We start from the raw sequence: 26438 nt of genomic DNA on the forward strand, positions 1-26438 counted from the left end.
CTGTTCTCAATTGCCGGCCAATCATGGCACGCGAATCGTCACTGAAATTTATCTCATACCATCTTGATATTCGCGATGCATGCTCCGATACTCATGCAAACGGTACGATTGTTGGAGTCTAAATTTAATCATTGGCTATTTAAGTTTTGCAATTTTTTTTCTTTTTATTTATAACACCGACACACAGGAACGTCCCGTGTAACACTCTCATTTATTGCAACGCAATCGATTACTGTATTAGAAGAAATTACATCCTACCTTATATAACGATCAGTGAATAAACAATTAAGAAATAAATGATACAATTATCATTTGTTTGTTGTTAATCTATCTTTAAGAAAAAAAGAAAAGAAACAATTCGAATTGTACTTGTATTAATAATTTCACTTGTAAACAAAAATTTGCGTTGTTTAAGACTTGCAATTTACATTTGCCGATTTATCGTATAAAACATTTCGTTTGTTAAAAAAAAGAAGATCATTAAAATAATTTTTAATATAAACTACGTTTTATATTACGATAATATTTTCTACTTCATAGTATATTTCATTTCACGCGTGTTGTTGTCGATACATATGCATGCACACCTTACCATCTACCATAGGCATATTACCATAGATCCTCACGTGGACGCTGAACATAGTGAATAGACTATGTTATTTAAATTACGATAAACTTATTTAATATTTATATCATTTGTACAAAATTTTGTTATGTGATAAACGTTGTCAAATACGTTACGTCCACGTGTAATCGAATATTGTCTGTAATTATTTGGATTTCTTTTTTTTTTATATAACCTACCACGATCTTTTGAAGGTAAATCTTCAACTTTATTACTATTTCTTTTTTTTAAACTGCTGTATTTAAAAGTATTTATTTTGTTAGTAAATAATTAAGAACTTTATTATACGCACTTTAAATATATTATTCTTAATATTCTATATATGATTTATCTTATGAAGGTAGAATTGAAGAGAAAATAGAGTATCAGAATGTCTGTGCTCTATGAATGCATTATTTGTCATCAGTCAAATGCCACTGTTGTGGACTTACATAATCATCACATAGAACATCACAGTTTAAAAGAGTTATCACAAACTATTATTAATCTCCAAGGCTTCAAAATCTTGAATAATACGAAATTCACAGAAAAGAAATATTTGCAACCTATAAATGTAGGTGATAACAATAATAATGAAAATATATGCAATCATGTTTTCATTGAACCCGAATCAAAATATAAATATAAAAATAAAGTGACGAGTTCACCAAGAAAATTCACCCATGATAATTGCTCTATAAACTGTACTCAATTTATTGCTTGGGAACGTGAATTGTATCAAAGAAAGGAAATAAATGACGAAGACTTTTTTAATATCACTGAAAGTCTTTGTTGGGATTTAAGTAAGAGTAGAAAGAAACGTAGAGGAAGGAAGAAAAAACATATAACAGGTACAAAAGAAACAGATCTGTTAAAGAGAAATTTATTAACAAGGAATCAAATTGACGAGATTATCGGAGTAAAGAATGAACCTGCCGAACATGTAAAAATTGAGCCTTGCCAAATAGCAACGACCTCATTTTGGAATCATACAGATTCAGTTACCAATACTACTAATAATACCAATACTAATAAAGAATTTTTTTCATCAAAGACAAAAACTGAAATAAAAGATACGGACAAAACTGAGGTTGCATCATTGAAAGTTGTTAACACCGATACAGATAACAGTGTTGTAACGTATTATTCATCATGCAATAATTCTCCTTGGAATTCTATTATTAGTGTAAGTGGTGACGAACAAGAAATGTCTGCTGATGAAAAAAATGTTTATCCTCAATCAGTAGAAATTGATATTGCAAATTTTCTTTAAAGAAAATATATGCATTGATTATACAGAGAAATATGAAGACTGAATGAGGTATAAATAATGTAAATAATAATTTTTTTATATTCGAAATTCGATTAGTTCTTAAATTAAGTTTGTTACTTTCCAGATTTAAGTATAAATATAAACATAAACAAAAAATTTTTTTATTTTCTTTTTATTAACAAAAATGTTTTATACACGTAAACAATTTGTATAACAATTTTAATATGTTTCGTCATATGTTAAATACGTAAATATTCATTCATTTTATGCTATAAATAAGTAATGCATGAAAATTCGTTTTATTTTTATTACTCAAATCTTATCAGAAAGTATATTGTAAATTTTTCTATGTAAGACGTAAATGTACTTGTAATAAAATTTTGTGAATTACAAAATTCGTGATATAATCTTGTTTTGATTATGATGTGATGTATCCCGCAAAATCTTAACTTTTTTATAAATTCAGAAAACTGGATACCACACTTGTACTTGTATAGAAATAAAATCTAAATTTTTAAGTAATTTATACTCAATTAATAACAGTCCATTGAATTAACATCTTCCTTTTTGTACATCGTTAATATATCATCCAACACTGACTCAAAACTTGTGGTATATGTAGCTAGCCACCGATCTTTCTCTTCAATATATGCATCAATATTCATATCAAAAATTTTTTGAAGAAAAATTTGCCTAGTCACACAAGAAATATATTGAAATGTTTTCTTCTCTGATTTTTGCGGTTTACTATCGACGTTCGTAGAATTGTTGTAAATAGAAGCAAGTAGACTTGCATCATTAACGTCTAGAATTTCTTCGATCACATTATTAGAATTATTGAGCATCTCGCAATTGGAACTTGCATCATTAGTCGGTGACTCGTATTTAATGTAAGAGGCATCAAAGGTAGCACTGTCTTTGGGTAAAGGCAACGCTGGTAAAGGTTCGTTAAGTTTGTACTTTAGAAGGAATGTTTTTAATTTGTTTATTATAGCTGCCGACATTTTGCACACTTCAAAATCGCTATCTTCTAAAGTAACCAAAAGGACCTAAAATACAATGCAAAATATGATTTATTGATGAAGAAGTACATATATTATATAAATTTACTTACACCCAAGCAATTTTGTTTTGCTAATTCATCTAATGCTTTATTAAGCCTTCGTTTTATCTCAGTTTCATTTAAAGATACAATTTTCCTGTTTTCTTTTGAAAATGTTACTTTCGGGAAATGACCATCAAGTACACCTTGATCAGATAAATGCGAGGTTATAACATGATTCCAATATTCGAGAGCGTTTATCTTTACTTCCCAATGAAGATCAAGCACAGCAGTTTTTGCCATTGCCAATATCATTGAATCAATGATATTTTTTCTAAATAATAATTACACCATCAATAACATTGGAATAATTGATAGTAGTATTTTGCATAACATTACTCACGGCCATTTACGATGTACATATAACTCCTTCAATAAAATTACCGCTTCCTTTCTGACTATGCCCTCGCTCTCATTGTTGAGCAGAATTATTGCAGTATTCTGAAACAAAGAAATATTGTTTTATTTTTAAACATCAATCGAAAATTATATTATGTGTCTTAACCACACGTACTGGTAAATCGAATTGCGACAATTTTTCTTCCCACAATTTATTTATACGAACAGTTGTCGAAAGAAATACTAAAGCAGATGCCCGAACATAGCTTTCACTATCTGTCTTAGCAATTTCAACTGCCAGTTGTAAAAACTCATTTGCCAACAAATATTCTTGGAATGTTGGATATTCTGCAAATATTTATATATGTTATATATTGAAATAACACTTGTTATAAATAATTACTTACTATCCTCTGAGATTACAGCTATAGTATTTAAGGTTTCCAATACACTATCCCTTACTTCCCAATTTACATCATGTAATCTTTTAAACAATGTTGGTCCAATCTCTTTCATATGACTATCTGTTTCAGTTAACAGTACTAAATTGGGTGACATAAAATTCTGGATTGCTAACTTACATATTTCTAGAGCTTTCACGCAAATCTGAGAACAAAATTTAATCACATTTATAATGCAGAAATTACAAATCATTTTATAATATGTCTAAACTTACTATAGGTAATGTTCCAGAATGATTTAAAATTTCTTGACCTAATGACAATAAGCATATAGTTTCTACACATTCTTGCCATTTTAATTTAAACTTTTCTGTCATGATTGCTAAACCATTTAGAAGTGATAATAATAATGTAGGATGATCAACTATAGGATCTCCTTCTAAGGGAAATTTATGTATTTGTTTTCTTGATACATTTTCCAAATGTATTGCATTAGTCATATTATCTAGAGTTTCACTGCATGTATCTGGCACACAATTTTTTAATACGTGACACAGTGCTTGAAATACAATAACTGCAATATCCTAATATGAGAATACATATGTATGTATATAGAATTATTATATATATGTTGATAATAATATAACATTAGAAATTTTTATTATACATACCCTATCCATGATATCTGTTATTTCTATGAGCAAGTCAATATTTATTTTTGCAATCTGTGCTAAAGGTACATGATTTTTAAGTACAACATCTCTTATGTTGTATCCCAACCTTTGTATAGGTACACACGTTACATCAAACATCTTAGAAACAAACATATCAAAAATATCAGAATCTTTATATGTATGTTTAATACATAAACTCACAGGCACAATCTATTACCACAAAAAAATGTTTAAATTATTTACAATTTATATTTCTACAAAAAAGTATTTAAATCTTTTAGTTCTTCTATAATCTGACTTACCATTATAATTATAATCTGAAGTTCAAACTTATGTTCATAATTGAAAGAAAATTCTTGCAATGATTGTAACTTCTTCCAAAATATCATTAAAAATTTGTTTGTCTTTATTAATTCTACTATGTATACTTTAGATAGAAGCATTAAAAATATATAATTCAAATCAGTGAAGAACTTTTGCTTTGTTTCAACTTCTATTTTCTTTCCTTCTCTGATGAATCTTTTAAGTGGGATGAACAAACATAAAATAAATAGCTTATGAATATGTGACAAAACTTTTGTACTAATGCATGCTTCAAATAGTGCTTTTATCCTCATTTCTAAATCAATGATTTCTTGACACAGCTCAGGTATCGTATTATCCATATTTGCAAACAATGTATTCTCAATGATGTTCGTTAACAAATCTAATGTCGTACATAATAATTTATTTTCTTCTAAATAATTATCTTGCAGCACTTGATGTGTATGAGACTCAATAGTATTAGTCATCAATGGTGCACTCATTGTCAAAATAACTTCTTTACAAAAATCAACATTTTGTTGTTCATGTAAGAGCAAAAGCCATAAAAATCTATGACTTTCATGAGTGACATATAACGTGTGATTCCAATGAGCATACTTTACAACATCTTTCCAAGCACCTGTGAAGTATATATTTTGTTACCTTAATTATAATTTATATACACGTTAAAAAAATATATTACTTACTAGAATCTATTATCCATTGTCTACCACTTTTGTGTTTGATCAAAGTGATTAACATTGTGATATAAGCCATTTTGATAGACACTGGTAAGTCATCTTTATGCAGATTAAAAATATCACATAATTTATTGTATACATTCTTAAATTGCCAATAATGAAATCTTAATTCATTGTGTGAAACTAATCCTACAAGTTTCAATGTAAATGTAATTATAGGTTGAGAAGGAAGGCACTCGGTATTCCAAGTGTTTAGTGCTTTTAACACCCATTTTTGAAATAGTTCGCAACTCTCATAATTATTTGCATTACCTAAAAAATAAAATATATGATGAAATACAGATTATATGATGATAAATAAAAACGTAATTAAAAGAAAAAAAAAAATGAATCCTTCGTAATAACTTTACTATGTGTTGTAATATGATTTATAAAATAATTTTCTTACACTCTTTAATATCATCGGAGATGTGAGACAGTAGAAGATCGAGGTAAGTAACAGAGACGATGTTGTATTTAGGCAATAGAAATAACTCTAAAACTTCGGATAATTTTTTACTATTATCTGATGATGACATTATGTTTTCGTATTAAATTTTTGTATATTTGTACGATAGATGCAATACAAGTACATAGATATATATATTTTTTCTTTTTCTCTACTTTAGTTTCATGCTTTTTTGTCTGCTGATAGTGTCAAAATACGCGCACGATGTTATCGCTTATTGCTTGGAACAGCAAGCTTCTGTTCTTAACATTCACATATTTTTTGCGTTCTACAGCTCAAAAACTGAACGTGTAAATAAAGATTTGATTCCTTGAACGATTTGTAGATAACCAAACGCTTGTATGAACCTGGAATAAAGATCTGTTTTCAACAAAGCTAAAAAGTAATTCTTAGTTTCCCGCGAGATTTTTAAATTGACAATAATGTATTTACGACAATTTATCGTAGAGAAAATTTCAAACGAATGTAAATATGAAATGTCAATTATTAAAGAAATATATTTGCTTTTCTGAAATTGTATATTTGTATAATCGTAATAATTTTTCGTTTTGATATTTCAGTCTATGCGTTTCATTCAAGAAGCGAAACTTGTGCAATTCGAAGAATACCTATATTAAGTGTATATTTTTAGTTATAATACGTTCTTTCTTTTTGTCATAATAATTTACAAAAATTATTGGGTATGACAAAAAGAAAGGACGTATTATAACTAAAGTATGTATTCTTTAAATTGTATAAGTGTCACATTTATAATTTCAGAAAAGTAAATGTATTTCTGCATATCTATATATATTTCTTTTATTATGTAGTAAAAGAAACCTATTATTATAGCGCAATAAATCATTTATTCATTATTGCGTGGTGCAATATATAAAAGGTTGTTGAAGTTGAGAACCTTTCATGCTGAATTTGATATGTTCAGCTTATTCATTCCAGTTTCAGTAACAATGTTACCCATTAACTGGTGATATTTGTTTATCGTGTCTTTGTCATTTCCGTGCAATGAGCTCGAATTTGTTACTCTTTTTATCATAAATAAGGACAAATACATCTGCAGCAGCGGTAATAACGGTATAAAAGTTTAAAAAGAATTATCGCCAACTCCATTCGAACGATAAAGGCGTTTAATTACATTTTACGCATGTAACAGGAGTTTTGATGGTTTTTCACAAACTTTCACTTCTGTCATTGTTTCAATACATATTATCATCATATGTTTACGAATCTTCATTATAAAAATATTGTCTATATCTCAGTTGTATAGATGACAATTGTATTTCAAAATTTCAATAATCGTTTCTTTGTTGAAATGTTGCTTGACATTTTGTTGTATGTACGTATGTTCGATAAATCTAAATTCTCGTACCTTTCACTTATTTAAATTAGAACATTGAAATATTTGAAGTAAGAATGATTTATCGTGTTTGCGAGCTATGTTGTAATAATAAAAATATTTGCTGACTCCTGTTGGACATTTTTGTACGTTTATCTTTGCACAATGAGTCATTTCACTGTTGTATTCTTGAACTTTCAATTTAGTCATAGTATTATGAATTTTAAACGACTTTTTAATTTTATGATATTTCTCTAATACTGAATATGAAAATATGAAATTTCTGTAATATGCAATCAATGTATAAATATATAGCTTTTTTGAAATATAAGTCATCTCTAACTTTTATATTACATTAAAACAAAACTATTTTTTTAATTAAATACTAATTACTAAATTACTGAAAAAATTACTAAAATACTAAAAACTAATTAAAATATTAGATATACAGAGAATACATTCTATAATCAAATTAGTGAAATTATTTCTAAAAATATGTGATAGCATTGTTTTTCCATTTGAAATCATATCACATTACTCCACTTCTGTTGAATTAGTAATTACAGATATAAATTTAACATTCTATTCACTATTATTGTTTTAAATATCTTAAAATTATTATAATTTAAATGCATAATTGTGTTTTAATAAATTTTATAAATTTTGTTTTTAGAGATTTTAAAAATATTTAAAAATGGCATGGACACACTATCAATATGTTTTAGCATTACTTATGGTTGTTACTGGATCTTTCAATACATTGTCTGTAAAGTAAGTAAATTAGTGTAATTGTCAAATTATTGAATTACAATTAATCAAATTCATATTTTTATTTTAGATATGCAGATCAACAAATTGTACCAGGTGAAGATGGTCAGCCCAGACATTTTAATCACCCTTTTATGCAATCGTCTTTCATGTTCATTGGAGAGATGATGTGTCTTTTAGTATTTAAAGTTCTTTATCATTATTATAGTCGCAGAGGTGTAAGTATCTTTTTTTGAATATATATATATACATATGTTTATTAAGTAAAAAATATTTAATATTAAATTTATCACTATAAAGGACAACTCTGTAGACAGCAATCCATTAACTAAAGGATCACATGTATTTAATCCTTTTATTCTACTGATTCCTGCCTTATGTGATACGTGTGCTACTTCTATTATGTATGTTGGTCTAAATTTGACATATGCTAGCAGTTTTCAAATGTTTCGTGGCGCTGTTATAATATTTACTGCTGTGCTTTCAATGGGCTTTCTTAATAAAAAACTAGATAGTAGAGAATGGATGGGTATAATAATGGTTATAATTGGTTTAGCTCTTGTTGGGCTTAGTGATATAAGTATAGAAAAGTCAGATGTCAGCACAAATTCTATTTTAACTGGAGATCTACTTATCATATGTGCACAGGTAAACTTTCATTTTATATGCTTTATATATTTTTCTATTTTATAACAAAATTACCTTATTTCGAACATTATTATCATAGGTTATAACCGCTGTTCAAATGGTGGTAGAAGAAAAATTTGTAGCAGGACAGAATATACCAGCATTGCAAGCAGTTGGTTGGGAAGGTTTGTGATGTTTCTAAAATACAAAAGATTTATCTAATATATAAAAATATGTTCTAATAAAAATGTTTCATTTAGGTATATTTGGATTCATTAGTATATGTATTCTAATGATTCCTCTTAACTTTATACATGCTCCACCTCCTTTTGCTGATAATTCAAAAGGAACACTTGAAGCCACTAAAGATGCATTCATCCAGATCGGAAATAGTGGTCATTTGCTGATGGCTATAGTTGGTTAGTATAAGCAGATCTACTTATATTTATTTGTCAAAAATTTATTTTTTAAATAATCTATTTTTTAAATAATCTATAGGTATATCATTCAGTATAGCTTTCTTTAACTTTGCTGGGATTAGTGTTACCAAAGAAATTGGTGCTACCACAAGAATGATATTAGATAGTATTCGAACAATTATCATATGGGCTTTCTCTTTAGCATTTAGGTGGCAAGCTTTCCATTATTTACAGGTAAATTCTATGATAGATTGTTTAAACTTTTCCTATTCATCATGAAATTATATCAAAGTTATAATTTAATGTCCCTGTTTAATGTTCAAGTCCAGCATCTATTTACTGTGGTTTCTTTTCATTTTGTCTATCCTGTTATCATCTTTGCACCTCTGTTCGTATAATATCATGCTGTCTATCAATGCATTAAATATTTTCATTCTTTTATGAAGATCATCCCTTTTCTTCTCATTCCCCATATTTCCACAATTATTTAAATTGAAAATTATATTACTAATGAACGCATACTTATTTAATTTTTAGCTCATTGGCTTCAGTGTTCTACTCATTGGAATGTGTTGCTATAACAATGTTATTATACCTCAACTAATAAGAAAATGTAGATATCGTCTAGGCCGTCATAGACCACCACCAAATGATCGTGAACGAATTATTAATACAGCAGCAGATGACATTCCAGAAACTCAATAAAGATATATTTCTCTTCAAGTGTGCTTGAATGTTTACGTTTTATGATATTGAGAATTATTATATAGTTCTCGCATGAAGCTCTAATGTATAAAATATTTTTAATTTCATTTGTAAAATTGATTACTAGATCTGTCAAAACTAATAATTTTATAAAGTTAATTAATCACCATAATATTTTTTCAAAGTGCATATTGTAGTAAGAAAATTCCAAATTTATTTTATCTTTTTGATTGAATGTAAACTATAAGTATTTTATACGAGTTCTTTAAAAGTGCATTATTAAAAAAGAATTTTTTATACAGCATAATTTTTTAATAATTTTGAATCTCAAAATTTTGTTTATGAATCGTATTATTATAAATGAAAGAGTATCTTTTATATATAATAATATATATATTATATAATATTATTATATTATATATACGTAAATATATTTTACTATTGCATAATGTGTTAAAAGTTGAATTAGCAGAATAATATCAAGTTATTTCTTTATTTTATGGTTTTCTTTATTTTATAATTTCTCAAAAAATTGAAGTGAAAACCTTCCATCTTTAAAGGCTAACTGAATATCTCATTACTTCACTTGTTTTGCTTTTGTATAAATTTTATTCTCATACTCGGATGAAATAATTATTTTTTGAGTATAGAATGGATACGATATAATACGAGATTTCGTGTCCCACATTCTAGAGTACAGATCTTAAAAAATTGTTTTTACGATTTATTACAATAAACAGAAGTATTATACATAAATTATTTGTCAAAAGAAAAAAAATCGATACTATTGTCCTTATGAAATAGTTAATTGGGTCGCGTTGTATCCGTAAAAGAAAAATTTTGTTGAATACAATGAAGATTAGTTTGAAAGATATGAAAATTATTATCAAATTAAAAATAAGTTAAATTCATTGAAACTAAGATTCGATATTAAAATATGTTTATTTGAAAAAAAAGCAGAAACGCGAATTTAAAAATTAATTACAAACACTTTGTTAAATCAATTATCTTATTTAATACAAGGATTAGAAAAGAAAGTATTTTATTTTTTATTCCGAATTAAATGATATATCGTAGTTCAAAATGCGCGCGTAAAGATTTTCAGCGCCATTTTTCGAATGCAACTCTCGAATATAATCGATACTGCTCATGATCGATTTATAGCGTTAAAATATAACGTACAACTGTCAGTTTTCGGCGGGAAGTGCAACAAAAAGTACCTCATTTTCAACTGCTCGTCATTTTCTGGATTTAGTCTTTCTTATTACTAGGTTTTCATTATGTTCACTTTTGGTATTTATAATATTTTTTATTTCAATACAACTGCATTTCTGAGCAATTAATACCACGATTTTATAAATTGTAAGAATGATTTTTATTTTATTAAAAATATTTATTCCAAAGATTGAATGGTAAATAAAACAAAGGAAATTTATACTCTTACACTTTTATACTCGTAATGTAAACCTATGAATATTGCAGATATTAAATGGCATGTTTTATAAATATTATTTCATAGCCTACTGTGGTATAAAACTTTTATAATGTGACAAAGTATAAATGCTCCACTTCTGATACAATTTGCTCACTATTTTTAATATCTATATTTTTCAATCTTTTGATTAAATGAAAACGTATTTTATATTTTCAGTTTTATAAAACAACATTATTTCCTACTATGAAACACTATTATCACCATGCAGATCTGTACTATCAATCCGTAAGTTAATATAGCATTCTAAATAACAAATTGAATTAAAATTTAATTTATAAATTATAAATAATAATATGTAACATTACAACATATTGTAGGTTTGCCGACAAGCAACAACGACAATCAATTATCGAAGAGAAAAATAAAATTAAGGTAAATTAAAAATATAATTTTGAATAAAATTATTATAGTATTAGGTTAGTGTATATAAACATATCGTTTTTCAAATAAAATTTTAATCGTTTTAATCTTTTAGATAAATCACGATGAATGTTGCAACTGCTGTTGTTGTACAACTCAACGTACATGCTATGTAAGTGCTATTAAGTACATTATCATTACTTTTATATCAAACAGTCATTTTCTTAAAAATTTCAATTATTTACAGAAATATGTGCAACCGGAAGTACCGAAGTCCTTTGCCCCAATTCGCGTAAGTGTAAAACTTCAATTAAAATAATTCTTTATATCACATATTCCTTATTCTTTAAAATAAATTATTAGCACCGATAAATTTTAGTTCAAAGATTCTAAAAATAAATTATTCGAAGAATTAGCAAATTTGGAAGAACAGTTGCATTCATAAAAACTTTTACACAATAACTCTTTGAAGATTTTCTTCTTTCCTTAATAATATTTTATTATGATACAACTCACTCAACAAATATTATTTCAGTATTATTGGAAATCGGGTATCCCAATAGATGATAACACTACGTATCGACTTTCCTATTGGGAATGCCCGAGTCTTCCTGTAGATCCTATTCCACCCCGAAATTGGCTAGTTGTCGGAGATGGAGACATATCAGACGAAACAACATACAAAGTAAGATGTTAGTTTCTTTCCGAGGATATAACATAACTTGCCAATTTTTATATATGGAGTACTTACCTTCGACTGCTTCAGAACAGTTATTTTAATCACTTATGCGTAAAACCTGAATCACCTTGTATACCTTGCGAAAAACAATGGCTCGGTAGAGGCTCTATACAGGATGTTACGACTCAAAAACACGACTACACATGGAAGTCTATACCACAAGTAGAACCTTACAAAGCGCAAACTAATTTATACTGTTCACCTGCACCGCTAGTCGGTAAATATCCATAATATTAAAGAACGTTACATGTAAATGCCAGTTCAAATGTTAAATATTAAAAATTCATATCTTGTATAGTTGAAATTTAATTAAAATTTTGATAGAACAAAATTTGATGTTTTAGACGATACAACATATAAATTGAGTTACTATCAGTCCGGTTGTAATCTGCCTACACTGTCTTATGCTCCTATAAGGAATTATGTTAAACCAGATGTTCCAATGGAAAATCATACAACATATAATCTTAGTTACTGGCCAAATGAGCCTATGAAGGTAAAAATGCAATTTTTCAGTCTAATAATAAAACTTAAGAAGTTTCTGTACGACGCGACGCGTGCAATGAGATACTGTTATTTTAATTATAATTATTTTACAATTTCACTATGTACATGTTGGCTCTACGTATTATTCGGAAACGGAATCAAAATTTAACGATCACATCAATTGAGAAAGACATGAGTTTTAGAGAAGTTTATTTTTCAGGAAGAACCTTTATGGAAAAAAGGAGAATATAAACCACCTGTCGAACCAATAGATGGATGTACAACTTACAAATTAAGTTATTGGCCACATTCGGAGAAAAGACGTTCACCAATCAAAACACAGGAAAGTGATAATATTTTAAATGCTGGTTGTTGCACCGATGATAACACAACTTATCGTCTAAGTTATTTCGGCTGTGGGGGAGATAAAGAAAGTCTGATTCGTCGACCTGATAATATTCACTTCTCGTCTTGTCCTCTATCTTATGACACTATACATCGGGTATGAAATTTTAAATTTTATTCGGTATAATCATAACATACAGCATTAGAAAATTAAATTTTTCGACTATCCAAGTAATTTTGTTGCTAGAAGATGATTGATCACGATAAAATTATGCATATAACGAATATGTATAATATTTCAGATGAGTTTTTTGGGCAATTGGTGTGTTAAACAAGCACCACCGATTATACCTTGTGATAAACAATTATTAGGTAGAGGGCCCATGCAAGAGGTAACCACACAGAAACATGATTATACATGGAAAAATATACCATTAAAACCAGATGCTCGTCACGCAGATCATCTTGTTCCTGCGTGTTCACCTATCGAATGTATGTATTATAAATTTTTTGTCTCTTTTAATAAACAATATTATATAAAATAAACGTTTGAAGTTGACCATGTAAATCATTTAAAATCTCATTCATTATAATTATCTTAATATTGTGGTAATATTGTAATATTAATTTGCATTTGATTGCAGGTTGCACTACTTACAAACTTTCCTTCTTAGAAAATGATACTAAATCGTTAACGCCTACTCTTAACTATGCACCAATACGTACATACCGCCCGTCAGATGTTCCAATGAAAGCGGAAACTATTATGCAGTTGAGTTATCAGCCCATGGAGAGTGGAGATAAAGTTGAAAAACCATGGAGCGAGAAGTCTACTTATCAATTTCCAGTTACTCCAATGGAAGATAATACTACGTACAATATGAGGTTCTCTATTTCATATAAATTAATTATAATCTAATCTCTGGTCAAACAGTGGTAAATTATTTCAATTGCGAAAAAATAAAATATAAAATATAAAATAATATTTAGTTGAAACATGTATGAAAAATTATATTCACATAAATCATTAGTCTACTATTTTTTTCAGTTATATTCCACCCGGTACGTTATGTCTATGACAATTGTATCAAGCACAAAAATTCAAAGAATTTTGTACGCTATTTGAAAAGCTAAAGAATCGAGGGTGGTGAGTTTGAATGTTGTATTTGTTTTTTATATATGTATATTTTTTATAGCAAACTTACATGTACGTACAATGTAATGACTAGGAAAATGAATCTTCGAATCCGCTATAAAAATGTGAGTAATATTTTATTATATATACAAAATATTATATTACAGATAAATTCTAAAGAAATATAAATCATCAAGGACATGTTTATTTTATTACGCGTTTCTTATTGATCCTTTAACAATTTTTATATCATCAACAGGTCTGTCATTCTTATCAGTTTCTACTAATCCAATCCTTTTCACTATTGCCATACCGGAATGGATTCTACCTATTGACAAAAGAGAAAAAAATGCAAGTTCGTTAAATTATCAAAAATTTTTGTACATGTTAGATGGACAGGATTTAATTTACCAAAAATTGTATGTTTTCCATCAAGCCACTGTGTAGGTGCTAATGTTATGAAAAACTGTGATCCATTAGTATTTGGTCCTGAATTGGCCATGGAAACAACTCCAGCGCCTAAAAATTCAATATAATATTTTTTTTCATGAATTAACACAATGTTACATATTTATAACTTTTTGGAATTTTTCATGGAAACTGATCATTAACAGTAATATTTATATTACTGTTACGAAAAATATTTACATCAATCGTACCGGTATGTTTTAAGTCGTCATGTATTTCATCATCAAAACATTCTCCGTAGATAGACACACCACCTTTCCCAGTTCCAGTAGGATCACCACCTAAAATACAATGCAAAACTATAAAACAAAATAGAGGTGGACTAAATAAATGTGTATATTACTATCGGAAGAATCGATTTACAAAAAGAAAAAATATAATGTCGCAAAAAGAGTACGATACCTTGTATCATAAAATCTCGAATAACTCTATGAAACTTTGTTCCATTATAATAACCACGTCGCGTAAGTTCAGCAAAGTTTCTACAAGTAATTGGCACATGTTTCCAATAAAGTTCTATCACTATTTCACCCATACTGTAATGAAAAGAATCCAACAGTACAACGGCAGCTGTCATATGAATTCATTGATATGCTTAAATAGTATAAATATATAAAGAGAAACATGCCAGCAGATATAAATAACCAAACATTTGTCAATGATATTTTGTTACACATTAAAAGTGATATGACAATAGTGCTATAACATATATTAGAATGTGTCGCATCATGTTTATTAACAAGAGATGTTTGGGAAGTTATCATTGAAATGAAAAACACATTGATGTTCTAAATGGTATTATAATGTAGAGAATTTATATTAGTGCAATGCTCAAAAATTATGGAGAAATCAGAAATACTGTCAGTATTATTACTACGATCACTGAGCATGGTGTAGGTAAAAAGAATATATAAAGATCTTGAAAATTCCATAAGCATTCATCAATTTGGAAAGCTTAGTAAATTGGAAAAACTAAAATTGGAGAGTAATAATCTGTTTAGTAATAATTATATATTTACGTTGTTTCAAATGCTACGAATGGTGGTTGCCAGTGTTTATCAGGGATGCCAGATATATTTGCAAGAGCCATGTTAATGTAATGGTTCTTGTAATGTTTATTGTTCCTTCCCTAACGAAAACAAATAATTTATCTTGCAAATTACTGTCATATAAATTTTTATCAATGCAACTAAAAGAAGTGTACTCACTTGAATTGACTATACGTCTTACAATTAATTTGATACCTTATAACCTTTCACTGGTTATTTTTAATATTGCATTGCTATATAAAATTAAAGAGAATAAAAACAGCAGAAATTAACAAAGCACATAATATCAAACATTTTATCACTTACCATATCATCGGCATACATATATGTTTATAAACACAATATTATTGTGCTATCGCATGAACTTAGCTGTGTATTCTGTGATATCGATAGATGTGTTATTTAGAAGGGAAATTTGAAATTGTTATACGTGCACTACATGTCGATTTTCAAAAATTGTCTGAAGCAAGCAATAACCATAAATTATATATTTATGTAATGAAATTATTACTCAAGATCGAAATCAGATAATAACATACGAGTTAAAGAATTAGAGAGACGTTTCTTTTTTAATAGTTACAAGTAAATCTATTAATACCATGTAGAGCGAAAGATTTCAGATTTCTTTTATATTTCCAAAATCTATTTTAAATGAAAGATTCTGACGTCAAGTGTGGGGTATAAAAATTTTCACCTTTAGGAATATGATTAACAAAATATAGGAAAAGTATAACTTTCAGCCGGAAACAAATCTCAATATTTATTATGACCCAGAGACCTTTACTTCATTGTACTCAATGAATTCATTAGAATTTAATTTATCACTCTGCTACAGTAATAAAATTGGTAAATTCACGTCATTAGTGTTTGAGTTCCTTCGAATGTATTGTTATCCGTCTTTTTATTCTGTTTATTGTACCATACTCGTTCAATTTATGGTGTATTGAGAAATGTCATGCAAAAGGTATGTAATAATTCTTCATCTGATTTTCCTTTTTTTCTGAACTGAAATTCGTGTGGAGTGTTAATATATAATATTGGATGATAAAATTTTATTTCAAACGTTTCTTGATTAGATCAATAGACACGAATAATGGAAAAATTTAATAGTTCTTTCAGTATGTAAAAATACTTTATAAATGCCTCATCCAAATGTTTCCATTATTTGTAACATTTGTGACACCTCTTCATTTCCAGAGATTTCTATGTAATAAATTTAATCGCGAAAATAATTCAAACAACTGAGCCTGAAAATATTTCAATTAAATAGTGTTGGAAAAAATGATTTACAAAGCATCAAGATATATTGTGTGCTGTTGATTTAGTACGCAAATGAAAAGGTGGAACGTATACTGGAGATATCTCGTTTCTGTTTTAGGGCAAGTCTTCAAAGATTAATCAAGCATGACGTTACTGCATTTAGCAATACCTCTATTTTGAATAGTATGGAACGATTTATTCGAACAGTGCGTGAGATGGAAGATACGATTTTAATTCCCAGTCGACTTCTAGACTTAACTGTAGGCGATTCGCAGGATAACCTTCAATTGGAAGACAAACGTAGTTCTGTCATTAAAGCCACATTGGCTAACGTCGATTTGTATCGCCTTTACAACATAATCAATCAAATGAAGATCGAAGTGTTATGGTCGCAGGACCACATGAACAATGCTCAAAATTTAGAGGATCCCGCGTTATTGCAAAAGTTTATACGCGCTAGGAATTCGAGTAATACGTCGATGCACAGTATACAAAGTGTCTGTACTTCTTGCAATTCAGAATTTGATATTGTAACTGAGAATGATTCTGAAGCGGAGAACGAAGATAGTGTTAGTGTTGCTGCACGATCTTTTAAAAGGCACCTGCACGGACTGCATCACAATATCGAAAAAATGATCCTGGCCGCCGAATATTTAATATTAAGATATCAAACTGCCATCGATAGTCAAGCATGATCGTTTCTCGAATGATTAGAACTATATTATGAACTTTATTTGAGATACTTAAGCAGATACTATTATCAATACATTATACATTAGTGATATTTAATGTACCGTTTTTAAATTATGTCTACTAAATATTGAATAAAAGTTACAGCCTCAAATATGGATATAACAGTATTATTTACAACATTTCTGATTATTATTTGCTTAATAATACTACCGAATGTTCATTGTACTTACTCATCGGTTTTCAATCGCTCATTTTTTATTCTCGCATTTACAAGTGAAGCAAATAAAATTACATATTTGGTAACTAAAATGAAACATGTATTATTACTAAACTTAGCGTGGGAGAATTTAGTTCAATTGTGCAACAGATTTTGCATTTCGCATATGTATTGATAATTTCAAACTTAGCTCTTAATTTACATATCGATTATCAGCATAAATGTACTAAAGCTAAGTTCACGCGATACAGTAATCTTATATATATACACATATATATGCTATACTTTAATATACACGTAATATACGCATTTAAACGTATCGTATGGACGGAATAAACCGATGGTAACGACATCTGCAGATATTTCTTTTTTTTAATATGAAAATAAAATACCGCCAATCCAATGCTGATCGCATGTATGTTAAATTTTTCACTGATGTTGTAAAGATAGAAGTTATTTTAATTTCATCGTATGTAGACACGCGTAGAAAGAAATTTTAGGAAAGTGTCGATTTTGATTTTAGCTCCTCAATGTTTTGACGTGCATGGCAATGGCGGATTTTATGTTTATCACATATTTTATATTATCGTTGACACTCGAGTTATGTCCAGGTGGGCAATATATTTTTCAGTGAAACAAATATTTTGTTCTAACAACTATGATTCGGAAATGAAACATCTCTTTTCTTCTTATTTAACGTTTCATATTAATACCTAACACATTCATTCTTGCTGAGTTTTTCTGACTTCTTTCTTTTCTTTTTCTTTTTTTTTTTTTTTTTGGTCGACTTAGCACTAGAGTTTAATTTTGTGTACATACATACATCTGAATAATTGCATACAAATGTGCATATGCATTGATTATAAATAATGCTTCATAATGTCTTGAAATGTATTTCAATGGTTAACAGGACTCGTTTTCAGGAGAAGAAGAGAAGCTTTCTTTATTAGAAAATGATTTTTCTGTTGAAAGTGAAGAACCACAGAAATCTATAGATATTATGGCTTTTAATGGTAGTTCAATTGGACAACAACGTTTTAAATGCCATACCTGTGATGGACCAGATTGCCGATATACTCAAATCTGCCATAATGCAATTACTGTAACATCTCTTGTTGTTATTATTGTACCAAAAATCCTCAAGAATATTAGGAAAAGTAATGTATCTTTTAATATTTGATAGTGTTGGAAATCTAGAGTAAAAGAATCAAACGGTGCAGAAAGTGTAAGTAGAGGATGTACTTCAACAATGGAGCATATGTTGTTATTGTGTAATAAGCAATTACCGCCACGTATCCTTCAAAGTACTACTAAAAAAAGACATGTTACTGGACTCCCACATGGTGTACAATATTATGTTGAATGTTGCCAAACAGATTTGTGTAATGGCGGACCATTTCCTATATTACATGACTTTAATGGAGGTAAATATTGTATATTTTATTTTTGTTTATATTTATTTCGTACAATGATGTTATATTCCATTTTTTAGATGTTGTTGAAGAAGACTATGCAGTTAAATTAACATTGGCAATTTTGGGTTCCTTGGTTGGATTCTGCATTATTGCTGGAATAGTGCTGTTTTATTTATTGGTATGTAGGACTCGTAAAAAAAGGACATTGGCTGCAAGGCGTAATAAACTTGTTATAGATTCTGAAATGGAGTCGTCTATCCTACATTTTTCATTTTCTTCTCCAACATCCACTACTACGTATCATTCTCATGAACTAAAAGCAACTGCAGCTGGTGATAGTACTCTAAAGGTATAAGTATAGGATATTACTTACAATAGTTATTTGAATTCAAATATGGATTAATCTGTTTAATATAGGTACATGTTTATTATATACTTGTGTGCTTTGATTATCTATAGGTGTGATTGAAATAATACAGAGATTTATGTAAAATTCATTTTATTTTAGGAATATAAAAATTGATTTTTTTTCTATTGTATCTTTTATTTTGTAGCTTTCTATATTTTAAATATAAATACTACATACAATGTATGTGTTGAAATAGGAATACTTGGATGGAAGGAGTTTAACTAGTGGGTCAGGATCTGGTTTACCATTATTGGTACAAAGAACACTAGCTAAACAAGTTGCATTAGTGGAATGCCTAGGTAGCGGTGGTAATGGTGGATTTGGTGGAGAAGTTTGGAGAGGAGTATGGCATGGCGAAAATGTTGCTGTAAAAATATATTTTTCACGAGACGAGGCAGCTTGGGCTCGTGAGACTGAAGTTTATTCTCAATTGCTGCCGTCAAGACTTGATAATATTCTTGGTTATATCGGAAGTGATATGACAAGCAGAGCAAGTTGTACTCAACTTTGGCTAGTGACACATTATCATCCAATGGGCTCACTTTTCGATTATTTGAATCGTACTCCTCATTCTTTAACACATCATCAAACACTCAGTATCTGTTTGAGTATTGTGAATGGATTGCTTTATTTACATACTGAGATTCACGGAACTAGAGGAAAACCGGCTATGGCACATCGTAATCTCAAATCTAAAAATATTCTTGTTAAAACTAATTGTAGTTGTGTAATCGCTGATTTTGCGTTGGCAGTAACACAAGAACGTTTGACTACAGATAGAATTGATTTAAAACAAGGTACAAAACGATATATGAGCCCAGAGATTCTCGAGCAAACGTATGTATTACTTTCAATTATATTATATTAAGTTTATAATTAAAAATTTATTCAACATTTTTAATAATAATTTTTGTAAAATGTATTTCATAAATAATACATTTAAAATCTTATATATGAAGTCAATTAAAAATGCAAAAATTTATTTGATATATTTCTTTAGGATAAACACAGAGTGTCTGGAGAACTTCAGACGAGCAGATATATACAGTTTAGGCTTGATACTATGGGAAGTTTGCAGAAGATGTATAAGTAATGGTGTTGCATTGGAATATGCAGCACCATATTCTGAGTGGCTTTCTAATAGTCAAGAACCTTCTATTGAAGAAATGAGAAAATTAGTATGTTTGGATCAGCACAGACCACCCCTTCCTAACAGATGGCATTCTGATCCAGTAAATATTTAATTCATTCATTAATTAACTAATTAATTATCTAAATATTAAAATATTATTAAATATTAAAGAACAAAATATTATATTTAATTATTCGTAATGATATAAATTTCTGTAAAGTGTTCGTTATTTTTTGCTCATCATTTATGTATGCTAGAAAATATTTTTATATATTCTAGAAGCGGATTTTTGTAATCCGCAGTATTATTTTAGAACTTTCTGTTTTACAAAGAGTAAATGTAAAAAAAATTTAACATTAAATAATGATATATATATTTTACAGACATTGGCTGGTTTGGGAAAATTAATGAAAGAATGTTGGCATGGGAAACCTGCAGCACGTCTACCCATTCTTAGAGTAAAAAAAACACTTGTTAAACTGGCAACTAACGACACACGTGTTCATTTGTCTCTTGATTAAGTAGTATGGATACATATTATTTTATGCAGATATTTATTAGTAAGAATTTTTAGTAAGATTTATTAGTAAGCTGTGTGGCTTGTTCTGTAAATTTATTTCTTTGCAAAAAATGAAAGACAATTACATAAATACTTTTCATTCATTTTATTATATGTGTATTTATAATTATCTTAAGTTGAAAAATGGTACTTGAGATGAAGATAAAACAGAAAATTCTTGTTCAATGAATTTTGGTTCAATATCGTAACATTGTACGTTATAATTTGTAGAGTAATATTAATGTAGTGTGTCCTTGTATAGTGTATTTAAGAAAAATTTTTTTCTTTTTATTATTATTATTATTACTATTACTTTTTTATTATTATTATTACTAATTTTTAATACAGAAAAACCTCAGCCATTTTAAATAGTTTAAGTATTGTATTTTCATCATTTCTAAATTTGTCTAGATTTATGATATTGAGTATTTCTTAGTAAGTTACCACTATGTTATACAAAAAATGAAATTTTCATTTTAGGAGAATCTTTAATCTTTTTTATTATTGTCAATGGCTGAGAACTATTGATGTGTTCATTACAATTAACATGCTTAATTAGATTATTTACTGTAATTATAACTTTATAACTATGACAGTTGACAACTACATCAGTGGTTGTTATAATTGTAGTAACTGTATTGGTAACAAAATTTTTATCAAAATACTAGTAGCTTTTTTTATATCATATGTATATTAATTACTAGGAAAATGTTTTGCAGGTGGTAATAAACATACAAGACTACTAGTATATCTTTTTGGCATAATATTATTTTTATATGACATGTATGAATGTTAACAAAATTTGTAATAAAAAATCACAGTTAGTATCATTATTATATTAAAAAGTTTATTTATAAAATTCATCAGTATTTTAATCGAATTCATTTTTGACACTCTAGTTTTGAAAGGAACCCATTTTTTTCCTAAAAAAATTTCTTATTAAATGAACTAAAAGTAGATTATTTTTACATTTTCATGTAGTAAAAATATTTAAAAATTTATTATTTAACTATATTTGAATTATAATATAGGTATATGAAGGTTCATATACCTCGTCTGTGTTCTATCTTTGGTAACTCCATTGAAATACCGATTGAGAAAAAAGAAAATTCTACCACCCCTACAGCACATGTCCCAGTCGTAGTACATCCAAAGTAAAATAATGTAACGTATGGTTTTCGTATAGAAGAGGAAGTAGATTGTAAGAAAAATTCCTATGAAACTTCCAAGACCGAAAATAATTACAATTGCTGTGGCTGCACATGTTTCTAATCTTTGTTGTTCCTAATCTATTCGTGTCATATAATTAAGGAAATGTTAATAAGGAAAATTACTTCTTGGTAAGTCATGTTTCTTACAAGAATTAATTAATTAAAATTTAACTAACAATAAGAGAAATATCTAATTATATAAGTCAAGATATAGTTCATTTTCTTCTTCAGATATATTTTTTTCTCTTATTGGTCGTTTTTTTACTGTGCTTATATAGAATATGAATAACTTTTTCATTTACAATGAAAGTTCTTACTTAAAAATGCTCCAGTCGATACGTGTTATACTAGCTATACGATAGTTCCACTAATTATTATTATGGAGATTGGGATCAATTCGGATATATATTCTTTTTTTTTTTAATGTAATTTCTGTAATTTTTTTTATGTGTCGTGCTAGGAACGATGTATGAATTATCTAATAGAGATACGAGTTCTTCATAATATCTATTATTGCCGTTATCTGATGATTAAGTACTTTTGAAACATGTAAACATGTTTGAAATAATAAACGTGCAAATGGCAATTACATTACTGAATACTATTGATCGTCATATGCACACACATGTACCGACGTATTGAAATTTTATTAACGAAGAATTCTTACTGTAAAAGTTATTTTATTAATCAAGATATCCATACATATCTTTTTTTCAGTTATTCACTTGCTTGCTTATAAATTACAACAGCGTGTCGTAAACTATGATAAATAATCACGATCTATGAATGTGACGATATCAAATAACGATGTAAATATTAATTGCATTAATTACATAAATTGCGACTTCAAGACTGCATAGGTGTGGAACTCATTTGAACTGATATGGCCAAGTAGGTACTTAAAGTACCAAAAAACTGAAAAGAAATATTATGTTTTTCGAAGTAATCAATATTGATGATATATATACTCAATTTACCTTCGTTGTAAGTTGGTTATCAAGAAAAACGCAGCCAGCAGCAGTAAAATATAAAGGATAAAGAATGAGTTGTAATGAAAATTGTTGCAGCTGAAATTATCGTTATTGAAAATCAATTTTCTGCTAAATGTGTTTTTGGAGCATTAAAAATCATTGTTGAAATATAAGTCATTGTTAACTAGAGAGAAGATCACTGTGTACAAGATCAAATATAATGAAATTTTTGATACGTGATCACAGACGAGGTGTATGATTCATATACCTCGTTTGTGATGTGGTATAAGAGTAGGTAATTTAGAAATTTTTTTAGAATTCTCTTTACCTCATCTTTGATAGAACCATCTATGCAAGAGATTTCTATTTCTCGAAGCGTTTGCGCTGTTACTTCTATCTAAAAAATGCCAATATTTATATAATATGCTATCACTTTCGTCACAGTAAAAATATATAATAAAATATATAATTTTACCTCGCGATGGAAATAAGTACACTCATGATTTATAATAATAACTTTAGCAGAAAATATAAAAAATAATACTATTGGTATCACTATTTTAGAGTGCAAAATTTCTGCCAGAGTCGATGATATTACGTCGAAATATAAATTATACAGTGTACATATTATCACTATAAATTCCATTGCCAGGTTTAATAAAAGTTGATAACTGTATATTTGATTAAGTTCGCGCGAAACACTTACAATTTCAAAATGCATTTGCCTTTAACAGATAAATAGACAGATTAATAATAAAATCAAAAATTTATTAACGATTTTATTATTATTGATGTAATAAACGACATTATGTTTTATAATATCATTTGAGAAGACATCAAATATACCTTGTAATTTCAACGAAACGCCGAAGAAAATTATTCTGATTATAACAGTTCCTTACAAGTACAAATTTATGTGCCGTTTGCTGCATCTTGTATTCCATATCAATACCATTCACATTTGATGACTGATGTACTTCACTTATTGCTGTATTCATCTTGTGCAATTTGTCTCTTAAAATTCTAAATTAACATTCTTCGTAAGAAAATGGATGCATAATAGAAACACGAGTATTGAATTTATAATACAAATATTTGAAAAGTTAATTGTTTATAAGAAAAATGCTTCTTAGAGGTAAGAATTGATCTAATGATCACCAATTATGTACTTGATCATTGAGTTTTAAAAAATTAAATTTAGTATCTGGAAATAGCTATATCGTAGACGAAGCACTGTCTTTTCGTCCAGATAATTTTCAGCTTGTAACATTTTTATTTCTGTATAATTTACCTTATAAATGTGTTGAAAGTGACACTCGTCGAACAATTGATCATAATTGGTACACATAGTAGAAGATTTAAATAGAATGCTTCTATAATATCAGTATCAGTCCAGCACCAAATCCAACCAAGTATAAAAAGAATTACCATCAGTATGCACCACGCACTTATTACTTGTATAACATAGATGAATGTTTTTAGATAATCTTTTTCAATGCCAAAGGATTCTAAAACATTGTCTATTTGTTCGTATCGTGCAATAATTTTCTTCGAATTCTTCAAATTAAAAAAAAGAAAAAATTTACGATGAGAGAGAAAGAATTTTTGAAAGTTTACTATATATTTCAAACATTTAGCAATTTATTATATAAATACGTACTTCTGTATTGACAAGTCCAAGAACAATGCAAAGCAAAATAATTGGGATGTTGACATATAAAACAAATTTATAACTGATCTCTTGGTACGCAGGCCAACTGTTCTCACAATGAGATAACACCTTGTTATACATGATAAAATATAAAACGATGCATACGCTAACATATATTATGCTCCAGCTATATCGTAGACGTCTTCGAAATTCAAATATACGTAAACCAAATATTTCATTAATCCAAATGATAGCTGATAATGACTCATACTGAGTTTTTGGTCTCCATGTTAGAATTTTAGTTTTTTCTGTCTCGAAGATTTTGTCTAAACACACATTATTACAGTATAATAACAATCGCAAACAAAATTTATTTAAAAAAAATAATTACATACATTCATATGTACACATTAAATGAAGTTTTTTTGAGATTCAAAAATAAAATTGTTCATTCAGAAATTGATACAATTTTGAAAAACACTACGTTAATACATATAATTCACTTACTCTTCATATTCTTCCAATCTGTTAATAACTATTGTTTTACTTGTTTTATTAGAATTTCTTGCTTTCTTCTAAATTTCTTTTTCATGCACCGTTGCAAACTATAAAATGAATAGATCTATCTGTAAGCACTCTGTTAATATTCTCTGTTAATGTTCTCCGTTCATCATTTTATTTTTTTAATGAGATCAAAGATAATCAACACGTATGCTAAAATGCACTATTCATAATGAATTTCAATACAATTCGTCTTAAAAGCTGATAGAAGATCTCGCGTGTCATGCCACTCGTTTATTTTTTAGATAGATCATGGTACTTGTAGTAAGAGTAAAAATTATAAAAAATTAGCAGAAAAATTTAAAATAATAACGTTTGTAATCAGAGTATGTTCCTCCGACTCAATTATTGTTCAAAATATTAAATTCTTGATTTCTACTCACATCAATGTAAAAAGTTATTAAATTTCGTAGTTCCAAACAATTCAAAAAGAATTGGCGCGCAAATATTTTGTGCATGTTTTTGGCGCTTTGTAAAAAGTATTGAATTTATTTTAATCCTCTGAACTAGATTGAAACGATTTGT

General features: G+C 28.1%; 8 protein-coding genes across 22 annotated transcripts; 5 read left to right on the forward strand and 3 right to left on the reverse strand.

The window, feature by feature from the left end:
- Positions 1-593: 593 nt before the first annotated feature.
- LOC122531260 lies at positions 594-2070 on the forward strand. 2 transcript variants are annotated; one of them, XM_043659044.1, is made up of 2 exons: positions 594-819; positions 970-2070. In XM_043659044.1, the coding sequence occupies exon 2, from the start codon at positions 996-998 to the stop codon at positions 1875-1877; it is 882 nt and encodes a 293-aa protein (XP_043514979.1). In that variant the 5' UTR covers positions 594-819; positions 970-995; the 3' UTR covers positions 1878-2070. The 2 variants fall into 2 exon arrangements, with proteins under 2 accessions (XP_043514979.1, XP_043514978.1); XM_043659043.1 differs by having other exon boundaries at positions 595-819; positions 966-2070.
- Positions 2071-2166: 96 nt separating this feature from the next.
- Positions 2167-6272, reverse strand: LOC122531258. The gene is made up of 10 exons (XM_043659039.1): positions 5846-6272; positions 5404-5709; positions 4696-5336; positions 4391-4603; positions 3995-4303; positions 3726-3924; positions 3494-3666; positions 3323-3420; positions 2992-3253; positions 2167-2926 (listed from the first exon to the last, which is right to left on the reverse strand). The coding sequence occupies exons 1-10, from the start codon at positions 5973-5975 to the stop codon at positions 2411-2413; spliced, it is 2847 nt and encodes a 948-aa protein (XP_043514974.1). The 5' UTR covers positions 5976-6272; the 3' UTR covers positions 2167-2410.
- Positions 6273-6789: 517 nt separating this feature from the next.
- LOC122531259 (solute carrier family 35 member F6) lies at positions 6790-9775 on the forward strand. Of its 3 annotated transcripts, none has more exons than XM_043659041.1 (8): positions 6790-7025; positions 7912-8009; positions 8077-8224; positions 8307-8654; positions 8734-8818; positions 8894-9052; positions 9132-9286; positions 9590-9775. In XM_043659041.1, exons 2-8 carry the CDS (start codon positions 7933-7935, stop codon positions 9755-9757), a joined length of 1140 nt encoding a protein of 379 aa, XP_043514976.1. In that variant the 5' UTR covers positions 6790-7025; positions 7912-7932; the 3' UTR covers positions 9758-9775. The 3 variants fall into 3 exon arrangements, with proteins under 3 accessions (XP_043514976.1, XP_043514975.1, XP_043514977.1); XM_043659040.1 differs by having other exon boundaries at positions 6790-6976; XM_043659042.1 differs by having other exon boundaries at positions 6790-6967.
- Positions 9776-10766: 991 nt separating this feature from the next.
- LOC122531264 (stabilizer of axonemal microtubules 1-like) lies at positions 10767-14517 on the forward strand. Of its 4 annotated transcripts, none has more exons than XM_043659058.1 (13): positions 10767-11119; positions 11409-11477; positions 11570-11624; positions 11728-11784; positions 11860-11904; positions 12148-12297; positions 12379-12568; positions 12696-12847; positions 13058-13339; positions 13485-13674; positions 13827-14067; positions 14231-14244; positions 14379-14517. In XM_043659058.1, exons 2-13 carry the CDS (start codon positions 11455-11457, stop codon positions 14402-14404), a joined length of 1425 nt encoding a protein of 474 aa, XP_043514993.1. In that variant the 5' UTR covers positions 10767-11119; positions 11409-11454; the 3' UTR covers positions 14405-14517. The 4 variants fall into 4 exon arrangements, with proteins under 4 accessions (XP_043514993.1, XP_043514992.1, XP_043514990.1 ...); XM_043659057.1 differs by having other exon boundaries at positions 10767-11050; XM_043659055.1 differs by lacking the exon at positions 10767-11119 and having other exon boundaries at positions 11140-11477.
- On the reverse strand, positions 14510-16280 carry LOC122531273 (peptidyl-prolyl cis-trans isomerase-like 1). Of its 2 annotated transcripts, none has more exons than XM_043659075.1 (7): positions 16141-16280; positions 15994-16067; positions 15805-15914; positions 15188-15321; positions 14977-15066; positions 14729-14836; positions 14510-14641 (listed from the first exon to the last, which is right to left on the reverse strand). In XM_043659075.1, exons 3-7 carry the CDS (start codon positions 15873-15875, stop codon positions 14619-14621), a joined length of 426 nt encoding a protein of 141 aa, XP_043515010.1. In that variant the 5' UTR covers positions 15876-15914; positions 15994-16067; positions 16141-16280; the 3' UTR covers positions 14510-14618. The 2 variants fall into 2 exon arrangements, with proteins under 2 accessions (XP_043515010.1, XP_043515009.1); XM_043659074.1 differs by having other exon boundaries at positions 14510-14645; positions 16141-16272.
- Positions 16281-16644: 364 nt separating this feature from the next.
- Positions 16645-17944, forward strand: LOC122531270. The gene is made up of 2 exons (XM_043659070.1): positions 16645-16798; positions 17213-17944. Exons 1-2 carry the CDS (start codon positions 16785-16787, stop codon positions 17787-17789), a joined length of 591 nt encoding a protein of 196 aa, XP_043515005.1. The 5' UTR covers positions 16645-16784; the 3' UTR covers positions 17790-17944.
- A 319-nt stretch (positions 17945-18263) lies between these two features.
- On the forward strand, positions 18264-22352 carry LOC122531263 (activin receptor type-1-like). Of its 5 annotated transcripts, XM_043659050.1 has the most exons (8): positions 18317-18419; positions 18528-18615; positions 18928-19106; positions 19188-19428; positions 19497-19768; positions 20025-20665; positions 20829-21060; positions 21344-22352. In XM_043659050.1, the coding sequence occupies exons 2-8, from the start codon at positions 18549-18551 to the stop codon at positions 21479-21481; spliced, it is 1770 nt and encodes a 589-aa protein (XP_043514985.1). In that variant the 5' UTR covers positions 18317-18419; positions 18528-18548; the 3' UTR covers positions 21482-22352. The 5 variants fall into 5 exon arrangements, with proteins under 5 accessions (XP_043514988.1, XP_043514985.1, XP_043514986.1 ...); XM_043659053.1 differs by lacking the exon at positions 18528-18615 and having other exon boundaries at positions 18264-18347; XM_043659051.1 differs by lacking the exon at positions 18528-18615 and having other exon boundaries at positions 18330-18347; positions 18915-19106.
- Positions 22353-22375: 23 nt separating this feature from the next.
- LOC122531266 (putative gustatory receptor 28b) lies at positions 22376-26261 on the reverse strand. Of its 4 annotated transcripts, none has more exons than XM_043659063.1 (8): positions 25860-26261; positions 25362-25678; positions 24993-25258; positions 24548-24724; positions 24408-24426; positions 24030-24098; positions 23708-23797; positions 22526-22792 (listed from the first exon to the last, which is right to left on the reverse strand). In XM_043659063.1, exons 1-8 carry the CDS (start codon positions 25864-25866, stop codon positions 22640-22642), a joined length of 1098 nt encoding a protein of 365 aa, XP_043514998.1. In that variant the 5' UTR covers positions 25867-26261; the 3' UTR covers positions 22526-22639. The 4 variants fall into 4 exon arrangements, 3 of the variants coding, with proteins under 3 accessions (XP_043514997.1, XP_043514998.1, XP_043514996.1); XM_043659061.1 differs by lacking the exon at positions 22526-22792 and adding an exon at positions 23414-23645 and having other exon boundaries at positions 24177-24426; positions 25860-26254; XM_043659062.1 differs by lacking the exons at positions 22526-22792; positions 23708-23797 and adding an exon at positions 22376-22442 and having other exon boundaries at positions 24177-24426; positions 25860-26259.
- Positions 26262-26438: the final 177 nt, after the last annotated feature.

The sequence above is a fragment of the Frieseomelitta varia genome, unplaced genomic scaffold (genome assembly GCF_011392965.1).
Source record: "Frieseomelitta varia isolate USP_RPSP 00005682 unplaced genomic scaffold, Fvar_1.2 scaffold_380, whole genome shotgun sequence".
Classification (NCBI taxonomy): domain Eukaryota; kingdom Metazoa; phylum Arthropoda; class Insecta; order Hymenoptera; family Apidae; genus Frieseomelitta; species Frieseomelitta varia.